Below are 25,561 nucleotides of genomic sequence, written 5' to 3'. Positions count from 1 at the left end.
GCGCTGTCGCTGCTCGGGCCTAATAAGAATTCCACAAAATACAATAGGCCTTCGCAGCGCTGTCGCTGCTCGGGCCTAATAAGAATTCCACAAAATACAATAGGCCCTCACAGGCGCTGTCGCTGCTTGGGCCTAATAAGAAACATAGCAGATTCAATAGGCCTTCGCAGCGCTGTCGCTGCTCGGGCCTAATAAGAAACATAGCAGATCCAATTGGCCTTCGCAGCGCTGTCGCTGCTCGGGCCTAATAAGAAACATAGCAGATCCAATAGGCCTTCGCAGCGCTGTCGCTGCTCGGGCCTAATAATAATAAGAAACATAGCAGATCCAATAGGCCTTCGCAGCGCTGTCGCTGCTCGGGCCTAATGAAAGTCAGTAACAGTAGCGACAAACGCATGATAAGATATAACAAAACAGAAAGCACTCAGAATATAAAGAAACTGGCAAAATGCCTGCTGACCCTACTCCAAAGCAGGAACCAAAAAAGCAGGGACCGGCCTCGGAAAAATGCCGGTGGAAACGTGTGCAAATTGAATTAGCTTAACCTTTAACTGAATCAGCATTAGCATAGGTAAATTAGCTGAAACTTTAGTTGAATTAGCGTTAGCAAAGGTATAGTTTATCATAGTTTATCTAGTCTGCGCTGCTGAGGTCCTTAAATTGTAGTTTAGTTTATATTAGTATAATAATACCTTAGTTTGTTTTTTTCCCCAGTTTACTTTAGAATGACTTAGTCAATTTTATTCTGCCTTTGCTTGTTTAAACTTATTTTAGTTTAGTAGTTAGTTTATTTTAGTTTTTATCATGTCTGATCTGTTCGGCTGAGGTTTTTAAATACTAGTTTAGTTTATGTTATGTCATAGTTTGGTTGTTCTCAGCTTATCTTTGGTTTACTCCATCGGCCTGACCTAAAAAAAAAATCAGATATGATTTCATTTAGATTATCTTTTATTTAGTGTCTCAAGTTTTAGATATGTTTAGTTACATGATTTCATTTAGATTATACCAGCTCATATTTTAGATATTATTGTGTATTTTAATTCTGTATTTGTGTTCACATGTTGTAAAGCACTTTGAACTGTCTTTTTGCTGAAAAGTGGTACATAAATAAATTTGACTTCACTTGACTTCACTTGACTTAGTATTTGCCAAATAGGTTTCCCCTGCTGTTTTACACCCCCCAAAAACACTCTCCTACACCCTCACCACATTCTGTCCATCAGCAGGATGTTTCCACAATACATAGGTACTTCCATGACTGCACCACACTATGACACCCACCCAGCCATAACTCTCGAACTGCATCAGGATGCAGCTAAGCACTAGAAGATCTTTCCATACTAGCATGATGCTAAATCCAGCAGGCTTGACAATGATGAGAAAAATAATTTGTTCAAATGATTGCTTGAGTATTTATTGGCACATGTAGAGCATAGAATGGTCATTGCAGCTGTGTGATGAAAGTATAGAATCCTATTGGTGGTAGCAAGATCATTAACAGGAGAAAATATGTGTAATAGCTACCACAACCAAAAGCGTTGCAATAACTTACTAGGAAAGCTACCAGTGTGTTGTAGGTATGATGGGTTCATAGCCTAGGCATGAGGTCAGTGTGGCAAGTCCTGCTTCAGATTCTCAATGACCAAGCCACAACGGTGTATGTGAGCCCCACATCATGGATACACTTCCACCGCTGCCAGCACACACTCCTATGTACTTCCATGCTCCTCCCAGGAACATGATACATCCCCACTACAATGATAAACCGCCACAACCTTGCTATAGACATTTTGTGCATGCTTAAAACCCTCCACTGCCTGTCATGCTCTATCACAAGTCATTAGGATCCTGAATACCACACCAAGACCCCGCAAAGGCCATCTAGGTTCTGGCTGATGATTTGTACTGTAGAAAAGTGATTATTCAGAATGAATGAGTGTTCCACAGAATTAAAGTAAACTGATGTAACGTTTACAGCTAGTGCATCTTTCTTTGTTATGCACTATTCAGGGTTCTTAAAGAAGTCAAAGCAGTGGCTGAGATGATGATTGATCACAGAAAACAAACTCTTACCTTGCGTTTGTCCTCCAGAATAGAAAACATCTGGTTGAATTTGTCACACACACTCTGTTTCTGAGTTGTATAGTTCTCCTGTGCAGATAGACAAAAACCAAACCAAAAACATGATGTATGCTAAGCTAAAAAGACCCACATTTTCACTGTGACAGAATCTAAGCTTTATTAACTCAGTAAAATAAATATAAAACCTGATGTAAAAACTGTCAGGGTATGGATCGAGTTAGGTTTAGGGATTAGGGTTAAATAAGGAACCACACAGAGAGGAATGGTTATCTTTTCTGATGGCCTTTGCAAAAGGAGAAGTTCCTCTGCAGCAACTAATAGCGTGGCTGTCCGGGAAGCTCTGACCTCTGCATGAGCTATCCTTTTTTATTAAGAGAAAGCAAAGGGTGTGGACTGAGCCAGCCAGAGCTGGTCCAGTCCATAGCGTAAACACATGATAACACATAGCTGAGGCAGAGGACATCTTAACCATAACACAGAGATTGTAGGGGGCCAGAAGCTGGCGCTGCTGTGGGTTACCTTGAAAACCCGTGGACACAAGCATGAACTTTAATAGCTTGTGTATTGAGAGCTCGTATGAAAGGAATGAACTGCATTAAACTCTCTGAGTTGGGTCAGTTTTGTACATAAGCACAAAGGCTGGTAACATTAAAAAACCCTGACAAAAACATTTTATTTAAGAACAATTTCTTTTATGCAACTGTGGCCTGGCAAAAGGCAAAGCCACTTGAAGTACAGGGAAAAAGGGTATTAAACAACACAAGAATATAAAAATAAAAACAGACACTGGTAATAACACTACATTAGATAAACATGTTAAAGATATTAACAAGGACACAATTAAAATACACACACCAAGGCATTCATTAATTAAAACTTCAGAGAAAACTCAACTGTACAGCAGACCAAGTAACAGTAGCATTTGTCTTTAAAAAAGTCTATAAGAATATGTGACCCGTGGTGGCAAAATTGATTACAATGAAAAAATGTTCAATATTTACTTTTTTTTTTTTTTTTTTTTTTCAAATTCTCTATCTCAAAAGTTTCAAAATGTTATGTAGTTGAAATTTGGCAATTTATCACCTGATCTGGCAGCAAGATAGTTTTGTTTACAGTAGTGCCAGTTTGAAAACTCAATTTCTATCGGTCTAGAGTGCTTTCTTTGGCTGTCTAGCGGGCCTCTGGTACTTTTAGTCATGTTGTACCCTCAGCTTCACTTCACTCTCTTCACTGAAACCAGACTGACCTTGCTTCCTGTCTCGTCGCCTCGCCTACCAACATGCCAATATCTTAGATTTAAGCTCCTGTGTGGACTCTGGAGGTAGAGCTTTGATACAGAGGTAGGTAGGTAGGTAGGTACATTTATTTATATAGCACTTTTCAGCACAAGGCGACTCAAAGTGCTTTACAACACAAGAACAAAATTACAAAGTTACAGAACATGATAATGACAGGTACAAGATACAATGGTAACTAATTGTCTAAATAAGCTAAGCTAAACCAACAGATCTAAGCATGACTAAATGTACAGAACTAAACTAAGCTAAAACTAAAACTGACGGTTCTGAACTATCTAAAAGTACCCCAGGCCCACTATACAGCCGAAGTAAAACCAGACATATCTAAGCATGAGCTAAGACAGTCAAAAATAGTAGCTAAACTAAACAGATCAAAGCATGACTAAATGTACAGAACTAAACTAAGTGTACAGGAAGATAAAGCTAAACTAAACAGTACCGAATTTCTAAATGGTACTAGTGGCCCACTAAAACAGCCGATGTAGTAATTACTAAGATAAAGAGGGAAGGGGGGAGTGAGAGAGATGGGACAGCAGAGTATGAGTATGAGTATGAGTATGAGTATGAGTATGAGTATGAGAATGTGTATGTTTGTTTCCATACAGTAGGAGGCGGTATGATGCATTTGTGTGTGTTTGTGTGTGTGTGTGTGTTTGCAGAAAAGTCCATGAATCGCGTTCACAGATGTTCACAGGCAAGAAGGCAACAAGCTTCTGTTGACATAAATTCCAGGGAGAATTCAGGGGACAAAGAGACAGAGAGAAAAGAAACATGTCCGCCTTCCACCAGGAGCAGAAAAAAAAAAGCTTCCCGTTAGGACCTGGGACTCTGATGTTATTTCTTAATTGTCTTTAAGGCTCTCTGTATGCCATGCACCATACATAAATAAACCTGTTTGAGTGATTTCACCTAACAGTGCACAAAAATTGGTTTTAAAAAGCTGAAATCTGAGATCTCCTCTTTTCAACCCTCCTGAAGCCCTCAAAAGAGAGAGAGATTGAGAGAAGTAGACAGGCCCTTGTAACTTTGTGTCAATTTGACCCAAAGGTCACAGGATTAAAGTTGATTTCTCTTGAAATCATCCCCCTTGAACCATCTCTCTTTTCGGTCCAAAATAATTTTGGTCCCCAAAAGAGTGTCCTTTCTTGAGGTGTGGGTACACATCTGAAACTGGTCCTGAAGAACTGTCTTTCCTATCTTGAGCCATATCTGTGGAGAGGCTGTGGAGAGTTTTCCAATATAGAGATCTGAACAGTCCTCACTGCAAAGGTGATTTGTCCTTAGGTTGGACTAGTCTAGGTCTGAGAGTCCTGTTAGATTTGAAATGCACTGTGATGTTGTGTTTGGAGAAAACCCTTTTGACTTTCTCAGATAAGGACTTTCTCTTATAAGGATGACAATGTGTTTGTTCTTCCATTTCTCCCTGTGCTGTGGCATGTTTTTTAGATTTTCTCACTGACTTGACAAAAGCCCAGTTAGGATATCCACATGTTTGGAGAGGCAAAAAGTTTGAGATTCAATGGGTGATGGGAGTCAAACAGAAGCTATTCATCTGTGTGGGTTGTTTACCTGTAAACTTCAATGTTGAGGCTTCCAGCTTTTTCAATGTACACTAAGCAGTCAAAAAAATGCAGCTTGTTGTAATTTGCATCATCTCTGGTAAACTTGATGCTGTTTTTGACAGAGTTGATGTGTCTGGTGAATGCTTCTACATATTTCTCTTGGATTTTGACCTAGGTATTATCCATATATCTGAACAAGTGGCTCAGTGTTGTTCCCTCAAAGGAATTCAGGGCTCTCTTTCCCACTTCCCACATATAAAGATTGACCACAATAGGTGACACTGGAGATCAACCATGTTTCTGTCTGTAAAAACTGTCATTGTACTTGAGATAAATGGTGTAAAGATAGGTCCAACAAGGTACAGATCTGGTGCGGGGTAAAATTGATCCTGTTTTTTAGGTCATTTTCTTGTTGAAGTTAGTTCTACATCTGATATTGGTATACAAGTGAAAAGTGAAGTGACATCAACAGATGCAAGGATTTCTCTTGGACCTAGCTTTAAATGTTAAGATTTGTTTGCACAATCCATGGTGTTCTCTATGTGATGGGGAGTGCTTCCAACAAAACAAGCTAAAAATACCAGTAAGATGTTTTTGCTATATAACTGAGTTTATGCTGTTGAAAATGGGTCTGATTTGTGTTCCTTCCTTGTGTATTATGGGAAGTCCATTTAAACATGGCAAAATGATTGAGTGGTTACTTTGTTCTTTTAAAGTTTTTGCATAAAGTCTGTGATTTTCTTTTTGTAGGTGCTGGTTGGGTCTCTCTTCAAGGCCTCATATATAGTGGTGTCACTCAGTAATGTAGTTATTTTTTCCTGGTATTTATACATGTTGAGGACCACTGTGCATTTTCCTTTGTCAGCTGGCAAAACAGTGCTGTTTTGGTCTTGGCTGAGACATTTGATAGCTTTCCTTTCCTGTAGTGTGAAATTTAAAGGAGGTGGCTTGGCACTGGAGAGGGTTGTTGTTACTTTCATTCTGAGTTGTTCTGCTTCTGCCAGGTTATTGTTTGTCATAGCAGATTTTGTGGTGGTGATTAGTTTCAGGGCAAATATTTCTTGTGGAGAAATGGCAAAATTCAGTCCCTTTGCCAGCGTGTCCTTTTTTGGCTGTGTCTGACATAAACCAGGTTTTCTGTCGAAGGAGCGAAGCCGAAACAAGACACGGAGACCACAAATAAAGTAAGTGATTTTATTTACAAGGTGCAGGTATCTACAGTGGTGGTAGTCAGGAACAGTCTAGAAGGCAAGAAGGAGCAGGGTGACTCTCGGGTACAAGTCTTGGTTTACGTGTTGAGAACAGATGAGTCTGTGAATAATGTCTCTGTCTTTCTTACAGGTGTAGAAAGCGTTTGTGGCATCAAGGAGATGGCAAAGGTTTCCAAGATGATCCTGAAGGTAGGAGATCCAGTGATCCAGTGGTCCAGCAAGGTAAGTAATCCAGACGTAATCCAGGTAAGTTTCCGTCGGGTAACAACCCTTTAGGCGAGGCAGCAACCAGTGAGGTTTGATGCTCCAGCGTTGGTCTGGAACCAGCCGGAGGCTTAAATGCTGGATCAGCTCATCAATGGAATCAGGAACAGCTGAGGAAGGAAGGGTTAGTAGCGCCGCCCATAGGCGGAGCTAACTCCAGATCCTCACAGTCTCAGTGTCCTGTCCAACAAATTTTTAACCCACTGGTCCTTAATATTTGTGCTGTGAGCTGCTCCTGTTCTTGTCTGGTTATATGTGATGAAGAGATCACTCTTTGTTGTAATTTTAAGAATTTACCTTTTTGACAAGCATAACCCACATATCAACTGGACTGAGAAAGGAAATTCTCCAGTGCCCTCAGGGAAAGACAACCCCCTCTTCAGACCAACACAGGGGAATCAGCTCCTCAGGACAAAAACAGTAGAGCCTTCTCTTTGAAACAAACACAGGTTGCAGCTCTTCAGAAACAAGACTCAGAGCAACTCTGAACTTTCAAAGTTTGTGACTTTTACTTTTTAGTTGAAACTGAGAAAGCTTATCAGATGAGAAGTGAAACATTTTCAACTAATGAGAAAAACGTCCAATTGCTTTGTTGTAAAAAGTCTAAGGATTTGCTGTGTCCCAGATGACTGAGATTCCACGCCAACATGCTTAACAATCAATGAAAATATGACAAACTGAAACCAGGTGTGAGGTAGGAGAGCTGACAGGAATCAAACATTTGAAAACTTTTTCAAAATGAAACAATTGTCATGTAACAGAAACATCTGCAAGTTCAAATTATTTTAACTTTAAAATTAAAGGGACTGAAATGTAATCATTGGCTTTATGAGCATTAGTGGGATTTTTTTTTATCACCCACCTTTATTGGCAGCAGGCAATCATGTAGTTAAGTGTGTGTGTGTGCACGCACATGCATGTGTGTGCCCAAGTTCATTTCTGCCTGAAAGCAAACTCTCTCGTAAACCACTGGAGGAATTTTAATTAAACTTTCAGAAAGTAATCATTTCTGATTAATTTTTGGAGTCACCCAAACTCAAGATGTTTGCCACAACAAACGGATCCTAGGTCACACAAAAATGGATATAACAAAGGCAATTCTACAGATATTAAGCTAAAATCTGGTGTGGTAGTAACTGAGCGTTAATACCAACTTGGTATTATTGCTCAGTTACTACCACACAAATATATACCCTAAGTGCTACAGATTGTGCAACATCTTTCTTCAAAACTTTGGGATTAACCAGTGGTGTCATTTCTGTTTGTCAGTTCACAAAATATATCTGTATGACTTTAGCCAACACAGGAATGGCTATAACTCAATTTTATAGATATTCCGCTAAAAGTTGGTGTGATAGTAGCTCAGAGTCATTCCAAACACATATATGTAGTCCTATCAGATCAAGTAAGAGCTTTGTTTAAACTTTGGCAAGAACTGTTGATTTCAAGCCTGTCTGTCTGTTAGCAAAATATCTTAAGAACCACTGGACAGATTTTAATGCAACTCCCAGCGGCAGTGGCTCAGGAGGTAGAGGTTTGTCTTGTGATCGGAGGATTGCTGGTTTGAGCCCCCACTCCGGCTGTCTCAGCCGTTGTGGGCAAGACACTTCACCCGCCTTGCCTACTGGTGGTGGTCAGGGGGCTCGGTGGCGCCGGTGTGATGGCAGCCTCACCTCTGTCAGCCCGCCCCAGGGCTGACAGAATGTGTGGATGAATGGGTGAATGATTGTAGTGTAAAGCGCTTTGGGGTCCTTGGACTAGATAAAGGGCTATATAAGTGCAAGTCATTTATCAAAAAAGTAATCACTGGGTGTCCATTTAAAACTGATTAACCTTTTGGAGTCAACCCAATTCAAGATGATCACCACAGCTAGGTGCCAATCGCATCCACATAAATGGCTACAACTCATTAAATTTTATAGATATTGAGCTAAACATTGGAGTGGTAGTAGATGAGAGTCATTCATATCACAAACTTACAGTGATAACTAACTAACATATTTTTTTGGCAATTTTGGCATGCAAGCTGTCGGTTAACATGCATCTTTTAAATTAATTTAAAAGATGCATGTTAATTAATTTATTGTACTTTGGCCTGCTGCTCTGCATATATTTGATGTGCCACTGCTCTAAAACACAAGACTGAAAGAAATAAGTTAGACTTCAACAACTAGACATTCTGTTTTACAGATTAAATGTATGTGTTAAAGCTGTGAAACATGGAGGACTGTTTTTGTGAATGTAACACTCACATACCTCTATCTTTCTATGCATTTCCTCCAGCTTGTTGATAACAGACTGGACTCTGTCACTGAAGGCCACCAGGGAAGTTACAACTTCACTTAGTTCATCCTAAAAACAAACAAATCACTACTTAGTTATCACCTATCCCCAAAGGTGAAAGGGCAGCAATGTTTTGTCTGTGCCTCTGTGTGTGTTTATTTGTTTGTGTGTGTTAGCAAAATATGTCATGAACCACATGTCACAACTTCATCCCCGTCATAGAGTTGCAACATAGCCAGAGTGTACCACACCTTTTGCACAATGACTGCTGTATATAGGCACCAGTTCCCCCAAAAACACAAGTGAAAAAAGTACAGAAAATGGATGGATAGATGAATGATGGACAAATAATCGATGGGATGGATTTTAATGAAGCTCTCTAAAATTTAATGTACATCAAAATGTAATAGCTTTTTGCAACAATACAAATTAAGATGTCTGCCACAGCTAAGCGGTCTTCGCAACACAAAAATAGTCATAACCCATGTAATTTTACAGCTAATATTTACAATGTTAGTAACTGAGTCATTTAAAACTTATACTTCTATACTGATTGCTCATTTGTTTTGTTTTTTGAAATTTGCCATCAATTACTAGAGTCAAGTTTGTCCGTTAGCAAAATAAGTGATGAACTTTAGATTAAATTTTGAAATTCTCAGAAAACCTTCTGAGAATTTCAAAATTTAATCTAAAGTTCATCACTTATTTTGCTAACGGACAAACTTGACTCTATCTCCATCATATCTCCTCATATTAATGAAGACACAAGATTAGAACACTGCTAACCTCCTTATATACAGAATAACAGTGGGCTAGCCCACTCCTCATCTCCTTAGAATAATAACGATCACACAGCTCTGAATTCATTGCTTACCTTCTCGTATCTTTGACAAACACAGGGTTAGACTGTTGTGTCTTTCCTCATATTATTGAAAAACACTGGGTTAGACCACTGCTTTATTCTCATATCACTGACAAACTGGTACAATGGCTTTCATAGGGTTTTGTGTGTGCGTGCACCTAATGTATGTAAATCAGTGTTCAGGTAACCCAGCTGAGATTAGACTTGAACTGATGAGCTAAACAGGGATTGTCTGCCTGATGAGACTGTACTGTCTATTTTTTTGTGCATCCCAACCAACCACTCCCAACCCATTGAGCCACATCCGCAAACTCTTTTTTTTTTGTAGTTTTGTGAGGAATTTGTAGGGGTGGGCTACCTCCTTTTCAAAAGAATTTTCTCCCTTATTTGTTAGTTCAGGAAGGTAAAAAAAATGTCTTGTTTACATAGTCAAGTTTGCTAATAATACTTGAATTTTAAAATTATTGTATTAATAACACAACACTTGCAAATAAATCACAATTTTTTCCCCAAAAAGCAAAATACTGTCTGTGTGGTTGTTTGAGTTGAGCAGGAAATGGAAGACCTTCCTGATATATCCTGCCATCCATAGTTAGGGCGTAACAGAAACACAGGATTATACCGCTTCTCATATTATTGACAAACAAGGTTAAACCACTGTCTATCTTTTCATAATTAATTGCCAAGTTTTAGTTTCCAGAGAAGAGAATACATTGCTGCACATTAAAGGAATTTGGAATTAGAAACAGTGTTCTGATCCTGAAAGGCACCAGCTACCCAGAACACAAAAAGGAAAAAGCAGGTGACGAAAATGAATGCTGGTTTTGATCTTTTGATGGCGATTCACTGACACATCACACAAAACACCCATCTTTTCACCTTCTGCTGCTGATAGATGTCTGCCAGAGGAACCACCAGACAGGACTGATGATCCCCAAACACTTTGCAGAGAGAACATGTAGGAAGCTGACAGGTGAGGCAGTAGATGTTCAGCTTTTCACCTTCGTGGTCAGAACATGTTGCCTGCGTTTGAGAAGGAGAGAGCGGGCTGCAAAAAAGCCATAAAGACATTTATACTTTATATGGACTCAAAACCATAGTCTAACCTTGTTGCCTATCTCACCTTGGAACACTGTTGATTTCCTGGTTGTAAACATCAATAATATTCTCTACCAGCAGGTTTCTTTGCAGACCGTAGACACCATGACGATCCAGCACCACTTCACGTCTGCAGGAAGGACATCTGAAATGGCCACTATTCACCAGCATTGTGGTTCGAGCATGGAACAGAGACGGCTGTACACAAAAACTAAGAATTAAAAATGTTGCTGTCTTGATGAATGTCCAACACATTTAAATAACTTAAATTTACTGATAAAAGAGAGGGTTCTGCCTGCAAACATATGACCCTGTCTGCTTGCAGAGGCACCAGCTTAATGTAACCCTGCACAGGATCAAGCTGTGCATCGTCAATATCATTTTCTACTTAACAGTAATATGCTTATAAGGGCAGAGCGAGTATACCACTATCTGCATCTGTATCTGTATCTGTTCAACCATCTAAATCAGCGGTCTCCAATCCTGGTCCTTGAGGGCCACTATCCTGCATGCTTTACTTGTTTCTCTGCTCCAACACACCTGATTTGAATCAATGGGTGATTAATAGGCTTCTGCAGAACATGAAGAGGTAATTTAACCACTGAATCAGGTGTGTTAGAGCAGTGAAACAAGTAACACATGCAGGATAGTGACCTTCAAGGACCAGGATTGGAGACCCCTGATCTAAATTATCTGTATTTGTATCTGTTCTCGGAGTGGGTGGGGCCTAACCCGGAAGTGGGTGTTACATACCACCAGCCAAACTTAGAGAAAGCAGACTGTAAAAGAAAAACAAAAAAAAAACACCCGAGTGGAGACAGTGACCGACGCAACACGAGCTGTTTTCAGCTCTGTCTTGTTAAATGCGCCGCAAATGTTATGAAAAAAAGTTCACCAAGTAACTTTTAATATCATACAAACCAAAATAAAGGTGAGCTGAAGAAAACCTAAGGAGTACTGACTGAAAGGAGCGACGTGAGCTACAGTCAAGCCAACCACAGAGAGATTAGTCACTGTGTCTGTGTGTGCGAATCGAAAGTGAGGCACAGCTGTCACTGCAGAGATGTATGTGTGTGTAGGGAGGGGCAGGTTCTCTGTGACTGGCCAATCACAGATCGTAAAAACAGTCAGTTACCCAATGAGGATTTTCTTTAAGGACGAGCATGGATATTGACGAGTTTTACTCTTATCATGTTCGTACTCGTCAAAAATACTCCCATACCCTAGGTATCTCTCCAAAAATTTTATGGGATTTTTTTGTAAGGGTCTGCACTCTCTCACTTCTATCAAGACCCAGTTCCTATGGAACAAAGAGGCCCAAGTGGCTTTTGACCATCTCAAGGATCTGTTTGTCCAGGCTCCCATCCTCCACTCTCCTGACAGCGAGAAGCAATTTATTGTGGAGGTGGACGCTTCCAACACAGGGGTCGGAGCAGTTCATAGCCAACTGGGTAAGGATAATCGTATTCACCCATGTGCTTTTTTTTCAAGGAGACTGTCCCCAGTAGAGAGCAATTACAATGTCGGCGAAAGAGAGCTGTTGGCAGTCAAAATGGCCCTTGAGGAGTGGAGGCACTGGCTGGAAGGCGCAAACGAACCATTCATCATCTGGACTGACCATAATAACCTGGAGTACCTCAAAACCGCTAAGAGGCTCAATTCTCGTCAGGCAAGGTGGGCTCTGTTTTTCTCGAGGTTCTTGTTCTCTCTCACTTACAGACCAGGAGAAAGGAATATTAAGGCGGACACCCTCTATCGGATTCATGAGGATTCAGTGGACAGAGCCAAACCTAAAGTGGAGGAGTTCATTCTACCTCGGATGGTGAGGCTTTCAGTCTTTCAGCTCGAAGTGGAATTCCGTCAGGCTCATCAAGTTCATCCACCTCCTACTTCATGCCCCCCGGATTGTATGTTTGTACCACAACAGTTACGAGGCAAGGTAATAACCTTTTGTCACAACTCAAGGCTTTTCTGTCATCCAGGCATTAGCAAGACTTTGGCTATTGTTAAATCACAGTTTTGGTGGGAGACACTTACCAAAGATGTACGAGAGTTTGTGTCTGCCTGCTCCCATTGTGCCCAAGCTAAGGTGTCTAGTCGTCGCCCTTCTGGGTTGCTATGTCCACTTCCGATCCCTTCTCGACCATGGTCCCATGTTTCAATGGACTTTATCACCGGCCTCCTTGCATCGGCAGGTAACACCGTTATACTAACGATTGTTGATCGATTGTTGATCGATTTTCTAAGATGGTCCACCTGCCCTTCAGCCAAGGAGATGGCTGACGTCCTGGCTAAAGATCTGTTCAGGCTCCATGGGATATCTAAGGACATCGTTTCGGACCGGGGACCCCAGTTTGTGTCAAGGTTTTGGCGCAAGTTTTGTGACCTCCTGGGCATCTCCATCAGCCTCTCGTCCGGATTCCACCCTCAGACGGATGGACAGACGGAGCGGGCTAACCAGGAGGTAGAAACAAAGCTTCGACTACTCTGCTCTAGTGAACCATCAAAATGGGCAAGTAACCTACTCTGGGTTGAACATGCTATTAACGCTTTGTCATCCTCTGCCACAGGCTTGTCACCGTTCTATATGGTTTACGGCTTTCAGCCACCTGTGTTCACTGTCCAAGAAAGACCGGCTGGTGTTCCCTCAACCTACGCTGCTGCCCACCGGTGTCGCCGGACCTGGACTAGGGCCAGAAAAGCTCTGCTCGAGACATCTGCATTGTACTCCCATGCGGCCAATCGAAGCAGCCTGAATACCAACCGGGGGCAACATGTTTGGCTCTCGACCAAGGATCTACCCTTGAGGGTGAATTGCCATAAGTTGGCACCCAGATTCATCGGTCCATTCCCCATCTCCAAAGTGATCAACCCTGCTGCCGTCCGTCTGCAACTGTCCAGGAGTACCAGGTTCCACCCTACCTTCCATGTGTCCAGGATCAAGCCACAACGGACGTCTAGACTCTGTCCCTCCTCCAGGCCCCCCTACCCGCCTGGTTCATTGACGCAGCCCCGCCTTTACGGTCAGGAGACTCCTGCGGTCTCTGCGATGGGGTCGTAACATACACTACCTGGTGGACTGGGAGGGCTATGGCCCTGAGGAGCGGTCTTGGGTTCCTGCTAGGAACATTCTCGATAAGACTTTGATTAAGGACTTTCACCGGGCTCACCCGGGTCAACCTGGCGGCCCGTCAGGAGCCGGGCCCTAAATGGGGGGCTCTGTCACAGCTCACTGTTCCTGCCACGCCTCCTGCTCTCAAACCACAGCATCTAGTAAATTTCCACAGCCTTGCCACGCCTTCAAGTTCCACGCCTCTGCAATCACGACCATTAGTCTCACCTGTTACTCACAGTATTTAAGATCACAGTTCACACTCATTCCTCGCCAGATTATTGACCGGTTTATACCTAGTAGATGTCCAGCAATTACTCACAGTGTCATGTTTGAGGGTAGGCTTCTGACCCACATGCAGAATCAAACGCAGGAAACAACAGTAAGTTAGGAAGTTTATTTACAGCAACAAACTAATAGGTGTCTAGCAGGTGGTCCTTTTGGATTGGATTCTGGAAGCAGAGCAAGGGGTTAGTGATTTCACCAGAGGAAGACTGATTGTCAGATGGGGACAGCAGGTGTGTCAGCTTACGTCTTCACAGAGGCTTCTCAACCGGAGGGGGGGAAGGGGCAGGCTGGTTCCGAGCGTCCACTCGAGAGTTCCAAGGTGAGTGTCTCCGACAGGAACGAGCTGGGGCTGGAGCGGGCAGGCAGGTGAGGCTTGGAGCTGCAGGTGGAATCTGGATTTCAGAGTCAGGCTACTACCTTGAATGAGAGACAGAGAATGAGTGAGAAACCCAGAGGCTTTCTCAAAACAGTCACAACACAGAGTGTTTTCACAGGAGAGCGTGTCTAACGGGCTAGAGACTACCGTGATGGAGTAATCATCCAGCGGAGAGGCGAGGTCTAGCAGCTCCTTAAATCCTCCCTGGCTGATGACCCCAACGAGCTGCAGGTGCACAGCTCAGCTCCAGGCCACTCCCAGCAGGGAGCCAATGAAGAGAGACACACTGAAAAACCCAGATCCTGACAATACCCCCCCCCTCAACGGCCGCCACCTGGCGGCCAAGAGGAGCTGGATGGACGAGAAGCCTCAAAATCTCGGAGCAGCTGAGGATCCAAGATAAAAGAACGGGGAACCCAGGACCGTTCCTCAGGTCCATAACCTTTCCAGTTCACCAGGTACTGGAAACCCCTACCACGACGGCGAATCCCCACAATACGACGGACTGTGTATGTGGGGCCCCCATTAATGTCCCGGGTGGGTGGAGGGGGTCTGGAAGGAGGGCACAAAGGGCTTGAGACAACTGGCTTAATCAAAGAGACGTGGAAAATGGGGTGGATTCTTAAACTGTCAGAGAGCTTGAGACGTACTGAGGTGGGGCTGAGAATCGAGGATATCTCGTAAGGTCCAATGAACCTGGGAGACAGCTTCTTATTGAAAGATTTCAGCGTGATGTCCTTTGTGGAGAGCCATACCTTCTGACCAGGCTGGTATTGAGGTGCAGGAACCCTCCTTCTGTCAGCTAGACGCCAATTCTGAGTTGCAGAGCGGTTAAGGGCAGCAATGGTTTGGTCCCAGATGCGTCTGCATCGACGGAGATGGTGCTGAACGGAGGTGACAGAGAGTTCTTGTTCCTGAAAAGGAAATAATGGTGGCTGATAGCCAAGGGAAGATTGAAATGGTGACAACCCAGTAGCTGAAGAGATATGACAGTTATGGGCATATTCAACCCAGGGGAGTTGTGAACTCCAAGAGGCGGGGTTAGAGGTGCAAACACATTGGAGAGAGGCCTCCAGTTCTTGATTCAGCCGCTCAGTCTGGCCATTAGTTTGTGGGTGAAAACCAGAACTGAGCGCCACCTTGGCCCCCAACGCCTTCCCAAACTCCTTCCAAACCTTGGAAATAAACTGGGGACCTCGGTCAGACAGGATTTCAAGGGGTGTTCCATGAAGACGAAAAACATGTTTAATGAGGAGCTGAACAGTCTCTTGTGAGGAGGGGAGTTTTCGTAATGGGATGGTCAGGATGTTAGTGAAACCCTTGGAAAATGGCAAACCGGTAAAGTCGAGAGCTATGTGGGACCAGGGACGACCTGGGATAGCGAGAGGTTGGAGCAGCCCACTGGAGGGTTGATTGCGGGCCTTACTTCTGGCACAAACTGGACAAGCAAGTACATAACCCTTAACATCAGCATAAAGGTTCGGCCACCAAAAGGAACGACGGATAAGGGCAAGCATGCGATTGACTCCATGGTGACAGGAGAATCTTGCAGTGTGTGCCCAATGGAGCAGTCTTGATCTGACTGCAGAAGGAACATAGATTCTGTTAGGAGGTCCAGACCCTGGGTCTGGTTCTAGTCTTTGGGCTTCTTGAATCTCCCTTTGGATGTTCCAACAGAGGGCCCCAACTACACAAGACCGAGGGATAATATTAGCGACTCTTTCCTCATGGTCTGGGGAGAACTGTCTAGAGAGAGCATCAGGTTTAGTATTTTTAGAACCAGGTCTATATGAAATGATAAAGTTGAACCGAGAGAAAAAAGTGACCAACGTGACTGTCTGGGGTTGAGGCGTTTAGCCTCACGCAGGTAGGCCAGATTCTGATGGTCAGTCCAGACAATAAAAGGATGTTTGGCCCCCTCTATCCAGTGTCGCCACTCCTCTAAAGCTAACTTGATAGCTAAGAGTTCCTTGTCCCCCACATCATAATTTCTCTCAGCTTGAGACAAACGACGGGAAAAAAAGCACAAGGATGGAGCTTGTTGTCTGGGGGGGAACCTTGAGAGAGGACAGCCCCAACACCAGTATCTGAGGCGTCTACCTCCAGAATAAATTGTCTGGATGGATCTGGCTGAATGAGAATGGGAACAGTGGAAAACCTTTTCTTAAGTTCCTTAAAGGCTTTGTCAGCCTCACATGACCAGACAAATGGCTTCTTAATGGATGTTAGACTAGTAAGTGGTAGGGCAGTCTGACTATAATTTCTTATGAAACGGCGGTAAAAGTTGGCAAAACCCAAAAACCGTTGCAATTGCTTACGGGACGAGGGAGTGGGCCAGTCAAGAACGGCTTGGATCTTCTCTGGGTCTGACTTCACCTGCCCGCTCTCGAGGACGAACCCAAGGAAGGTAAGGGAGGAGGCATGAAACTCGCGTTTCTCTGCTTTAATGTACAGCTGATTCTCCAACAGGCGCTGAAGGACCAACCGGACATGCCTTCTGTGCTCATCAAGGGATCTGGAAAAGATGAGTATGTCGTCAAGATACACAAATACGAAATGGTTCAGGTAATCTCTAAGGACATCGTTAACAAGTGCCTGGAAAACAGCTGGCGCGTTCATAAGTCCAAAGGGCATTACCAAATACTCAAAATGCCCTAGGGGGGTCTTGAACGCTGTCTTCCACTCATCACCTTCTCTTATCCTGATGAGGTGATAAGCATTCCTTAAATCCAATTTAGTGAAAATGGTGGCCCCCTGTATCGGTTCAAAAGCTGCAGTGAGGAGTGGCAAAGGATACTTATTTTTGACTGTAATCTGATTGAGACCACGGTAGTCGATGCAAGGACGGAGTGTTCCGTCCTTTTTGCCCACAAAGAAAAACCCAGCACCTACAGGAGATGAAGACTTGCGAATAATGCCTGCAGCTAAAGATTCATTAACATATTTCTCCATGCTCTCCCTTTCAGGTCCAGATAGGTTGTAGAGGCGACTGGAGGGGAGTGGAGCGCCAGGTAAGAGGTCGATAGCACAGTCGTAGGGTCTGTGTGGTGGTAATGTTAAGGCTCGAGATTTACTGAAGACAGGGCCTGGTGCCCGTGAAGGACCCAAAGCAGATTGAAGGCAGGTAGCGAGACAACTAGAGCTCCAGGACTCCACCCTATTCTCTCGCGAGTTGATATGAGGGTTATGCAGAGACAGCCAAGGGAAGCCGAGGACAACTGGAGTCTGAGGAGAAGGAAACACAAAAAAGGTAAGAGACTCCCAATGGTTACAAGAAACCAAAAGATTAATGGGTTTAGTTTTATGAGTGATCCTGGGCAAAGGATTTCCATCAAGGGCCGACACCTGTATTGGAACCGGAAGGGGGATAACAGGAATCTGAAGTTGGTTTACCAGGGTCTCATCAAGGAGGTTTTGTTCACACCCTGAATCAACCAGGGCGAAGGTCTGGAAATGGGTCTGATCGTCAACAAGCGCACAAGAGAGTGTAACACGGGAATCAAACTTCTTAACTCCACCCACCAGTACTCCCGAACCTACCGGCAGGCTCTCCCTTTTAACTGCAGAGGACAGGAAGCCACAAAATGACCCAGCTGACCACAATATAGGCAAGCTCCAGTCTTCATGCGATGCTGCCGTTCTTCAGGTGATAACCTGGCTCGACCAATTTGCATGGGCTCCTCTGTGGCTGGTTCAGACCTATTGTTAGAAGAGGATGAAATGTGAGAAAAAATTGGTGCAGTAACAGGGAGGAGCTGTCTCTTAGAGCGGGACCGTTCTCGCACCCTGTTGTCAATCCTAATAGCCTGAGAAATCAAAATCTCCAATGTCTCAGGCTCGTCACGATAGGCCAATTAATCCTTTAATGGTTCGTTTAGAGCTTGGAGGAAAGCACCCTTTAGAGCCTCATCATTCCAGCCAGATGAGGACGCTAAGGTGTGAAAATCAATAGCAAAATCAGCTACTGATTGGCTTCCTTGTTTAAGACTCCATAATTTCTTAGTAATCTCAGAACCTGTCTCTGCATATCCAAAAGTCTGTTTGAAGTCAGAAATAAAATCAGTGAAGGAACTCTGCAACAGTGTCTGTTGAGAGTATTTGGCCTCAGCCCACCTTAATGCTCTCCCTTGAAGTAATCCAACAATGTAGGAGATGCGGGAGGGGCCATCAGGAAACGATTGGGGTGAACGAGAAAAGACTAATGAACACTGGAGCAGAAAGCCACCACATCTGCCAATCTCACCAGAAAATGGTTCTGGCGTGGGAGAGACGGCGTCTCTAAAACGGGAAGGAGATGGATCTAGCACCGGGGCTGCTGCTGCGTCATCCGCTGCTGCTGCGCCGGCTGGGCGAGGAGGTGGACCAAGAGCATAAAGTTTGCGATCAATATCCTGGAAGAGCTCGGCCAAACGATCTAGTCGTTGATTCGAATACGTCTGTTGGTTAGAGAGAGAGGTTAGGAGATCATCGTGTCTGGCTAAGATTGCTAATGGGTCCGGACGAGATCCTGCTGGGTCAGACTGTTGGCCGGATGATTCTGTCATGTTCGAGGGTAGGCTTCTGACCCACATGCAGAATCAAACGCAGGAAACAACAGTAAGTTAGGAAGTTTATTTACAGCAACAAACTAATAGGTGTCTAGCAGGTGGTCCTTTTGGATTGGATTCTGGAAGCAGAGCGAGGGGTTAGTGATTTCACCAGAGGAAGACTGATTGTCAGATGGGGACAGCAGGTGTGTCAGCTTACGTCTTCACAGAGGCTTCTCAACCGGAGGGGGGGAAGGGGCAGGCTGGTTCCGAGCGTCCACTCGAGAGTTCCAAGGTGAGTGTCTCCGACAGGAACGAGCTGGGGCTGGAGCGGGCAGGCAGGTGAGGCTTGGAGCTGCAGGTGGAATCTGGATTTCAGAGTCAGGCTACTACCTTGAATGAGAGACAGAGAATGAGTGAGAGAAGCAGAGGCTTTCTCAAAACAGTCACAACACAGAGTGTTTTCACAGGAGAGCGTGTCTAACGGGCTAGAGACTACCGTGATGGAGTAATCATCCGGCGGAGAGGCGAGGTCTAGCAGCTCCTTAAATCCTCCCTGGCTGATGACCCCAACGAGCTGCAGGTGCACAGCTCAGCTCCAGGCCACTCCCAGCAGGGAGCCAATGAAGAGAGACACACTGAAAAACCCAGATCCTGACACACAGTTCATGTCTGCCTCGTTTTCATGCCTGTCTCTCGACCCTCGCCTTCGGCCTACTCCTTGCCGGACACCTTCTCGGACTTTGACTACTGGTAACGACCCTCGCTTTCACTCTCTGGACCTCGCCTTGTGGATTATCCCTGTCTGGATTTGTTTGCTCATTACGGACTTCCTGGTTCTGACCCCTTGCCTGACTCTGGACTTACCCGACTGCTGAATCCCCTCACGGACGATCGTTGCTGCTTCCACCTCGCAACTCCTGGTGATCGTTCCAGTTCCAGACCAAGCCCAATCCAGACCGTGAGTGCCGCTCTTAACACTAGCGAACCTAATAGTCTGGTGTTTTCAAATAAAAGGTTAAACCTTTGTCTGTGTCCTCTCGTTCTGACTCTGTCCACGCTCGGCTTTGTCAAAAACTACCCAATCAATAATATATATATATATATATATATATATATATATATATATATATATATAAACTAATTTTCATAATGAAAAACAAAAAAATAAAACAGTTACCATTCAGCCTTGTCTCTAGCGTGTGTGACAGCAGGAAGAGCTGTCACAGGGCTATATTCATTCCTTTAAGGCCTTTAATTATTATTAATTTGTTTATTCTCTACACTAAGGCCAACCCTGGACGAATCTGCTCAGAAAGATTACGGATCCTGATCTTCAACACTGGCAGTTGTAGGGTCATACATCAGAATTTGGATTATTTCTGCATTAACAGCCTAATGCAAAAATGGACTGTTTCACCTAAACCAAACCATCAGTGTTTTGAGAAGAAACCCAGAGGCCTCTGTTGATCTTATCAGACCCAAAGGAGCCACATACTAGGAGGTTCTCCTTCAGATGACCCATACAACAGCCATAAACTAATCACTGTTGTTGACTCTAAACAAGAGTTACACCCCCTTCCCAGACCTCTCGGCTCCAAAGATGAAATCAAAATGTCAAGTGTACCACTTTGGAAAAAAATTTCATTCTAAGAAGAGAACAACCAAAAACCTGCTTAATTTCAAGAAACAGATAACGCCTTCATTCTACGGACATCAAAGGAATGATCATATTCCTTTAGACTTGGAAAGAAAGTACCACAGTGCCCTTTTTGGGATTCTGGTCTTTGCTCAGTATAGTTTGGACTACATTATCAAATGTGAACTTTCTAATCTGTTCAAAATAAGTTTCTGGACTACAACCCTCATGCTAAAATGTGATATTGTGCTAACATTGTTTTTTCTTCTTTCTAGTTATAAGAGCAACCACAGGTTCTTTTTTTAAAAAATACAAGAGTCACACATTTCATCTTTAATGTGTTTAGATGTCTATATGTTTTCTGTTTTGCTTTCATTCATTTACATATCAGATGTCATGTGAAAACATTATTAACGTTATTTGACCGTAATATGGTACATCTGTAAGTAAAACCCACTCAGTACCACCCGTCAGGTTACCACTGTATCAATATAAGTGTTTTACAATGCTAATAACCATGATTCATTGAGTTCTACAGGATCAACTTCATGTGAGAAGACTTAATTTAATCACTGATCGAGTCTGCTTCCCCTTTTATTAATTAAATTTAATTTTGAGGCAGAAAAGGAATGCAAAGATCTAGTCGCGTTTAGTTTTCTCCTCTCGGGTTACTGCTCACTGGCTAAATGACCACTGAAACTCCTGCCTTCATTTGAGAACCACGGCTCTGATTGGACTATCAGCATGCAAAGCCCAAGCCCCGGCTTTGTTTAAAAGGTCTAGCGCAAAGCCCTCCGGCTCTCTCTTTCCGCCCCTCTGCTCCGTTCTCGTCTCGTCTCTTTTTAACTTTTTCCTCTCTTTGCTTTTGTTTTGTTTTCGTGTTAATTTTGTTTTTCTGCGTTGCTGACTTCATCACATTTTCGTTTTAAACCCAATTTTTGTTGTTGATAAGTTTTTTTTAGTTTATTTCGGCGGTCAACATTGATGTTAATTTAGGAAGCCAGTTAAATAAGTAACAGTCAGAGCCTTTATTAAATTCCACTGCGTTGTCCTCGTGAGATCGACTTTTCTCCCCAGCCTAACCATCAAACTAGCTAGGTGAACGACCCATACAAGGGTTGTTCACCTGCCTGCCAAAGATGAGCTGCTGACTGTTTGGACCACCAGGACCGGCCGAAGGTTCAACTCAGCTCTCGCTGACGGAAGTGCCAAGGAGACGACACCTTCCCCCGCTGTGGCCTAAAAGTTCCTGGCTGGTACCGAGAGACAGCGGCCAGACGGATCCTTCTCTTGGTAGGATAAACTCTCTGAACCATTTGCTGGGCAGCTTCTGATGGTGCTCCAAGCTGGTCTATAGAGTTAGTCTCACTCAGGTGGTCAAATCCATAATAATCGTCATTTTTATTACGCAAAGCTAATTTTTAAAAACCCTTCTGCCTCAAAATTTTTGTTTTTCTGTTTAACCTTCAAGCCATTCCAACCCCTCAATCAGTATCTTATTACCACATTCAAACATGCAATATTTTCATAACCTGCCAGAACTTGTGTTATATTTGTTTATTCAATAAAAGTCATATAAATAGTGCAGCACTTAATTCAGTGTGCATGTGTTTTGATATGATTATGATTTCAATCCGAAGTGAAGAACTCGATTTGGGGTAATTAAATGTTGAGACTGATAACTAACTAAAATTATAGATTTATGTAATATTTCCCTCTTTTGAGAGGGTGGGGCCCCGAGGTATTATAACTTATGAATTATTAATGATTCAAACGTCTCCATCTCATAATAAAATATACCCTTTCCCCTACACAGTGGACATTCAAACACACCCACACAGTCAGAATGACAATAAATATAGACATGACAGGCTGTCTGTACAAGAGCGCCAGTTAAACACTGATAACAAACAGACACACTCTCTTTAAAGTTTGAGGCTGTTTGATGTTACATGTGAACGATGAATGTTGTGTTTGGACATACAGAAACATGTTGAGTGTAAAGGGCACCTTGTAAAGCTCATTAGCACACTTCCTGCAGAGGTTGTGTTGGCACGGCAGGATGACCACTGGCTTGTTAAAGATCTCCTGGCAGATGGGACACATCAGCTGTTTCTCTAGCTGTGTGAGCACTGCCTCCCGTTCTGCTCCCTGGCTGGCCTGCAGACATCTCAGGTCTGCTGACAGAGACATGACTGCTGCAGCAAATTGAAGCTTGTCCTGCGAAAACCACAAACATTTCATTTCTGCAAATGTTTTACACGTTTTTGGAAAATTATAATTATACAGTAGTGCACTGAACATCATGTGTTTTCCAAAGGGTTTTGGATGAATTTGTCCAAATAGACAGAAGTTTGTCAGATTTTAAAATTCTTAAACTACTAGCAACAGAAGACTGATGATCACGCATGTGATTATTTATGTTTCTATGCCAGTGCTCTTGTGCTGCCATGATTAGTGCTTTTGTGCTATCTTTCAGTCTAGCCCTCAAAGCTCTGGCTATACCACCGACAATTGTGGTGTTTTTTTGATGTATCTTATTTTGGGTTTGGTTTGTTGTGCTTATTTTTTTACTACTGTGATCTTTGTATTTATTATGATGTTTACCTGTCTCGCTGTCTTTTGGTATGAAAATGTTTTTCTATTTATTTAATCACTGAGCTCATCAATGGCACCTTTAGTAAATTGCTCCTTTCTCTGAACTTAAAGACTGTATTGTCATTTGCAGGGTGGAGGAGCTGTGTTTCACGCTTTTTTGAGCTGTACACCTAGGATTGGGTGTGTGGGGGAGGTCGTTGTTTTACATTGTTTAGCGACAACGAGAGCGACAAGGGTGAGGTCAAATGAATTTTGGACTTAGGACTTGGAGGTTTGGCAAACTGATATGGCACATCAGGAAAGAGACAGAGGATGATATGTTTGTTGAGGTTTGGATGACTGTGGGAGGAGGGTGAAGCAATGAGTGAGTGGGGGACACACTTACCAGTAGCTCCTACAGATATTATTGTTAAAACTTCATTTTACTTGTAAAACCGTATAAATATATGGAAGTCATCCTAAAGTAGATAGATTTCACTGAAGAAAGATAAGCTCATGTAAAATGCCAAAAAAAAGTTAATACGAAAATGAATTCAGGGGATGGAGCAGGCCCCATTGAAGCCCCAAGCTCAAATACCAGGGCAAATCCCGGAGACGCTGCTCGGAAAATCAACAACACTGATGTACTGGAAGCTATAGCATCACTTCACTTGGTGCTATCACTTGATAAAGCAGAGATACTGTATGTAAGAAGATTGAGTCTGAGAACTCAGATGCCAATGCTATTTTGGGAGGGGAAATTGCAGCACTAAAAGCCAAGGACAATACAGCGATATCAGTGCTAAAAGCTCAGATGGATCCACAGAATCAAACTTTAAAATAAGTGGTGGATATGGCCAGCAGCACATCGGATAGGCTGCAGGAACTTGAGGATAAAGTTAAGAAGCTATCAGGACAAGCAGAAGAAGTGTCTTGACCTAGAAGGCCTAGCTGAAGAGGCAGATGAGCATAAAATAACAAAGAGAAATCTATTGCTTTGCTCTTGGAATGTAAACGGCATTAATGAGCCATTAGCCATTATAATGGGTTAAAATACTTTTGCAAATGAAGGAGCTGCGAGCTGACATAATTTTTCTACAAGAGACACATCTAACGAACGAGGCACATAGGCTAATCTGAGCTAAATGGATAAATTCCGTCTCCCACTCCTCTTTTCAGCTAAGGCTATAGGAGTAGCCATTATAATCCGTAAAAACATTCCATTTATACATAACTTTACAATTGCGGACAAAGAAGGGAGATACGTTCTGGTAGTGGACGAGATACTAAATAAACTGATCACACTACGGTGTGGTGGTTTTAGAAAAGGGAGCTATACTGGTGATTCAACATTATATTCGGAGCATGAAATCAGGAGAGCAAAAATAAAGTGTGGTTGGGGTATTCTTTGATATTGAGCATATCATGTTATGAGTTGAATTATTACTAATTAAAATATATAAATTAGGAATTAATGGAAAAATAAAATTGATTGTGCATAATGTCATCTTCAGGGTTTGACCAAAACAGCTTTAACTCCATCATTTCTCATCATAAGATGATTTTAGTTTAAAACTCTGCATGAAAAGCAGCAGGTTAGGTTCATTCTTTTTAAAGGAATTCTAGGCCTTTATTTCATATTAGCAGGATTACCCTGAGATGTAAATTTATGAACTGATCTTGAGTCAAGTTTTAGTTTAGTTTAGCAGAGAACTGCTGCTTGTAGAGTTCACAGAGGGAACCACAGCTTAAAATAATCAGTTGCCATCTCTTAGTCAGTCTACAGGCTGGTTTTATTTACAGGGCAAGGGATAACTCTCAGTTTAGCTGCCACTGAAAACAGTTGGCCCAGAAGGTGCACACATCCTATGAAATAACACATCCCCTGTCCAACCCAAGAAATAAACAGTTCCTACAAGAACCAGCTGGTGAATTTTAATCCACTGAAACTTGCCTGAACTGGACAGGATAACAGAACCTACCTTGTTCTGGAACTTCCTCCACTTCTTTTTCACTTGTTGTCCCTCCTCTTCCTCCCCTCAATACTCACCCAACACTCTGAGCAACTGTCTGTCTGTCTGTTTGTCCATAGACTCTTCGCTGTCTGCGGCAGCATGTGTCTGTATGTGAGAAAGACCATGCACAGTGATTGGAGATGGTGTGTGTGTGCGCATCAAGTTTCAGGCTCTGAAATGACTCTGACACGCACATACCATATGAGGAGGCTGCTGCTGTGTGAACAGATTAAGACCCTGCCTGACTGTGCATTTTCTTCTGTTTCACTCTAGCAGCCCTGTTAAAGATGTGAAAATATCAGTATTTTGTTTCAAAACAGTTGTTTATAAGTTAGATAACTTTAAAACTGTTATCTGTTCACTTGTTT

General features: G+C 43.0%; 1 protein-coding gene across 2 annotated transcripts in view; it reads right to left on the bottom strand.

Moving 5' to 3' along the window:
- The window catches only part of LOC108250534 (tripartite motif-containing protein 54-like), a 51,778-nt gene extending 26,452 nt beyond the window's left edge, over positions 1-25,326 (bottom strand). Inside the window, exons 1-7 of one of the 2 annotated variants that reach the window (XM_037977107.1) lie at positions 19,462-20,012; positions 19,183-19,355; positions 16,755-16,951; positions 10,686-10,858; positions 10,442-10,610; positions 8,674-8,769; positions 2,074-2,151 (exon numbers count right to left, since the gene is read on the bottom strand). In XM_037977107.1, the coding sequence (XP_037833035.1) occupies positions 2,074-2,151; positions 8,674-8,769; positions 10,442-10,610; positions 10,686-10,831 (489 nt within the window). In that variant the 5' untranslated portion in view covers positions 10,832-10,858; positions 16,755-16,951; positions 19,183-19,355; positions 19,462-20,012. Of the gene's footprint in view, positions 1-2,073; positions 2,152-8,673; positions 8,770-10,441; positions 10,611-10,685; positions 10,859-16,754; positions 16,952-19,182; positions 19,356-19,461; positions 20,013-22,611; positions 22,822-25,160 lie in introns of those variants that run through there. The other variant, XM_017440455.2, reaches the window with a different exon arrangement.
- Between the last annotated feature and the right edge of the window lie 235 nt (positions 25,327-25,561).

The sequence above is a fragment of the Kryptolebias marmoratus genome, linkage group LG8, assembly GCF_001649575.2.
Source record: "Kryptolebias marmoratus isolate JLee-2015 linkage group LG8, ASM164957v2, whole genome shotgun sequence".
In the NCBI taxonomy this organism is placed as follows: domain Eukaryota; kingdom Metazoa; phylum Chordata; class Actinopteri; order Cyprinodontiformes; family Rivulidae; genus Kryptolebias; species Kryptolebias marmoratus.
Note: the sequence above shows the minus strand (reverse complement) of the source record. Positions and strands in the feature narration are given on the sequence as shown.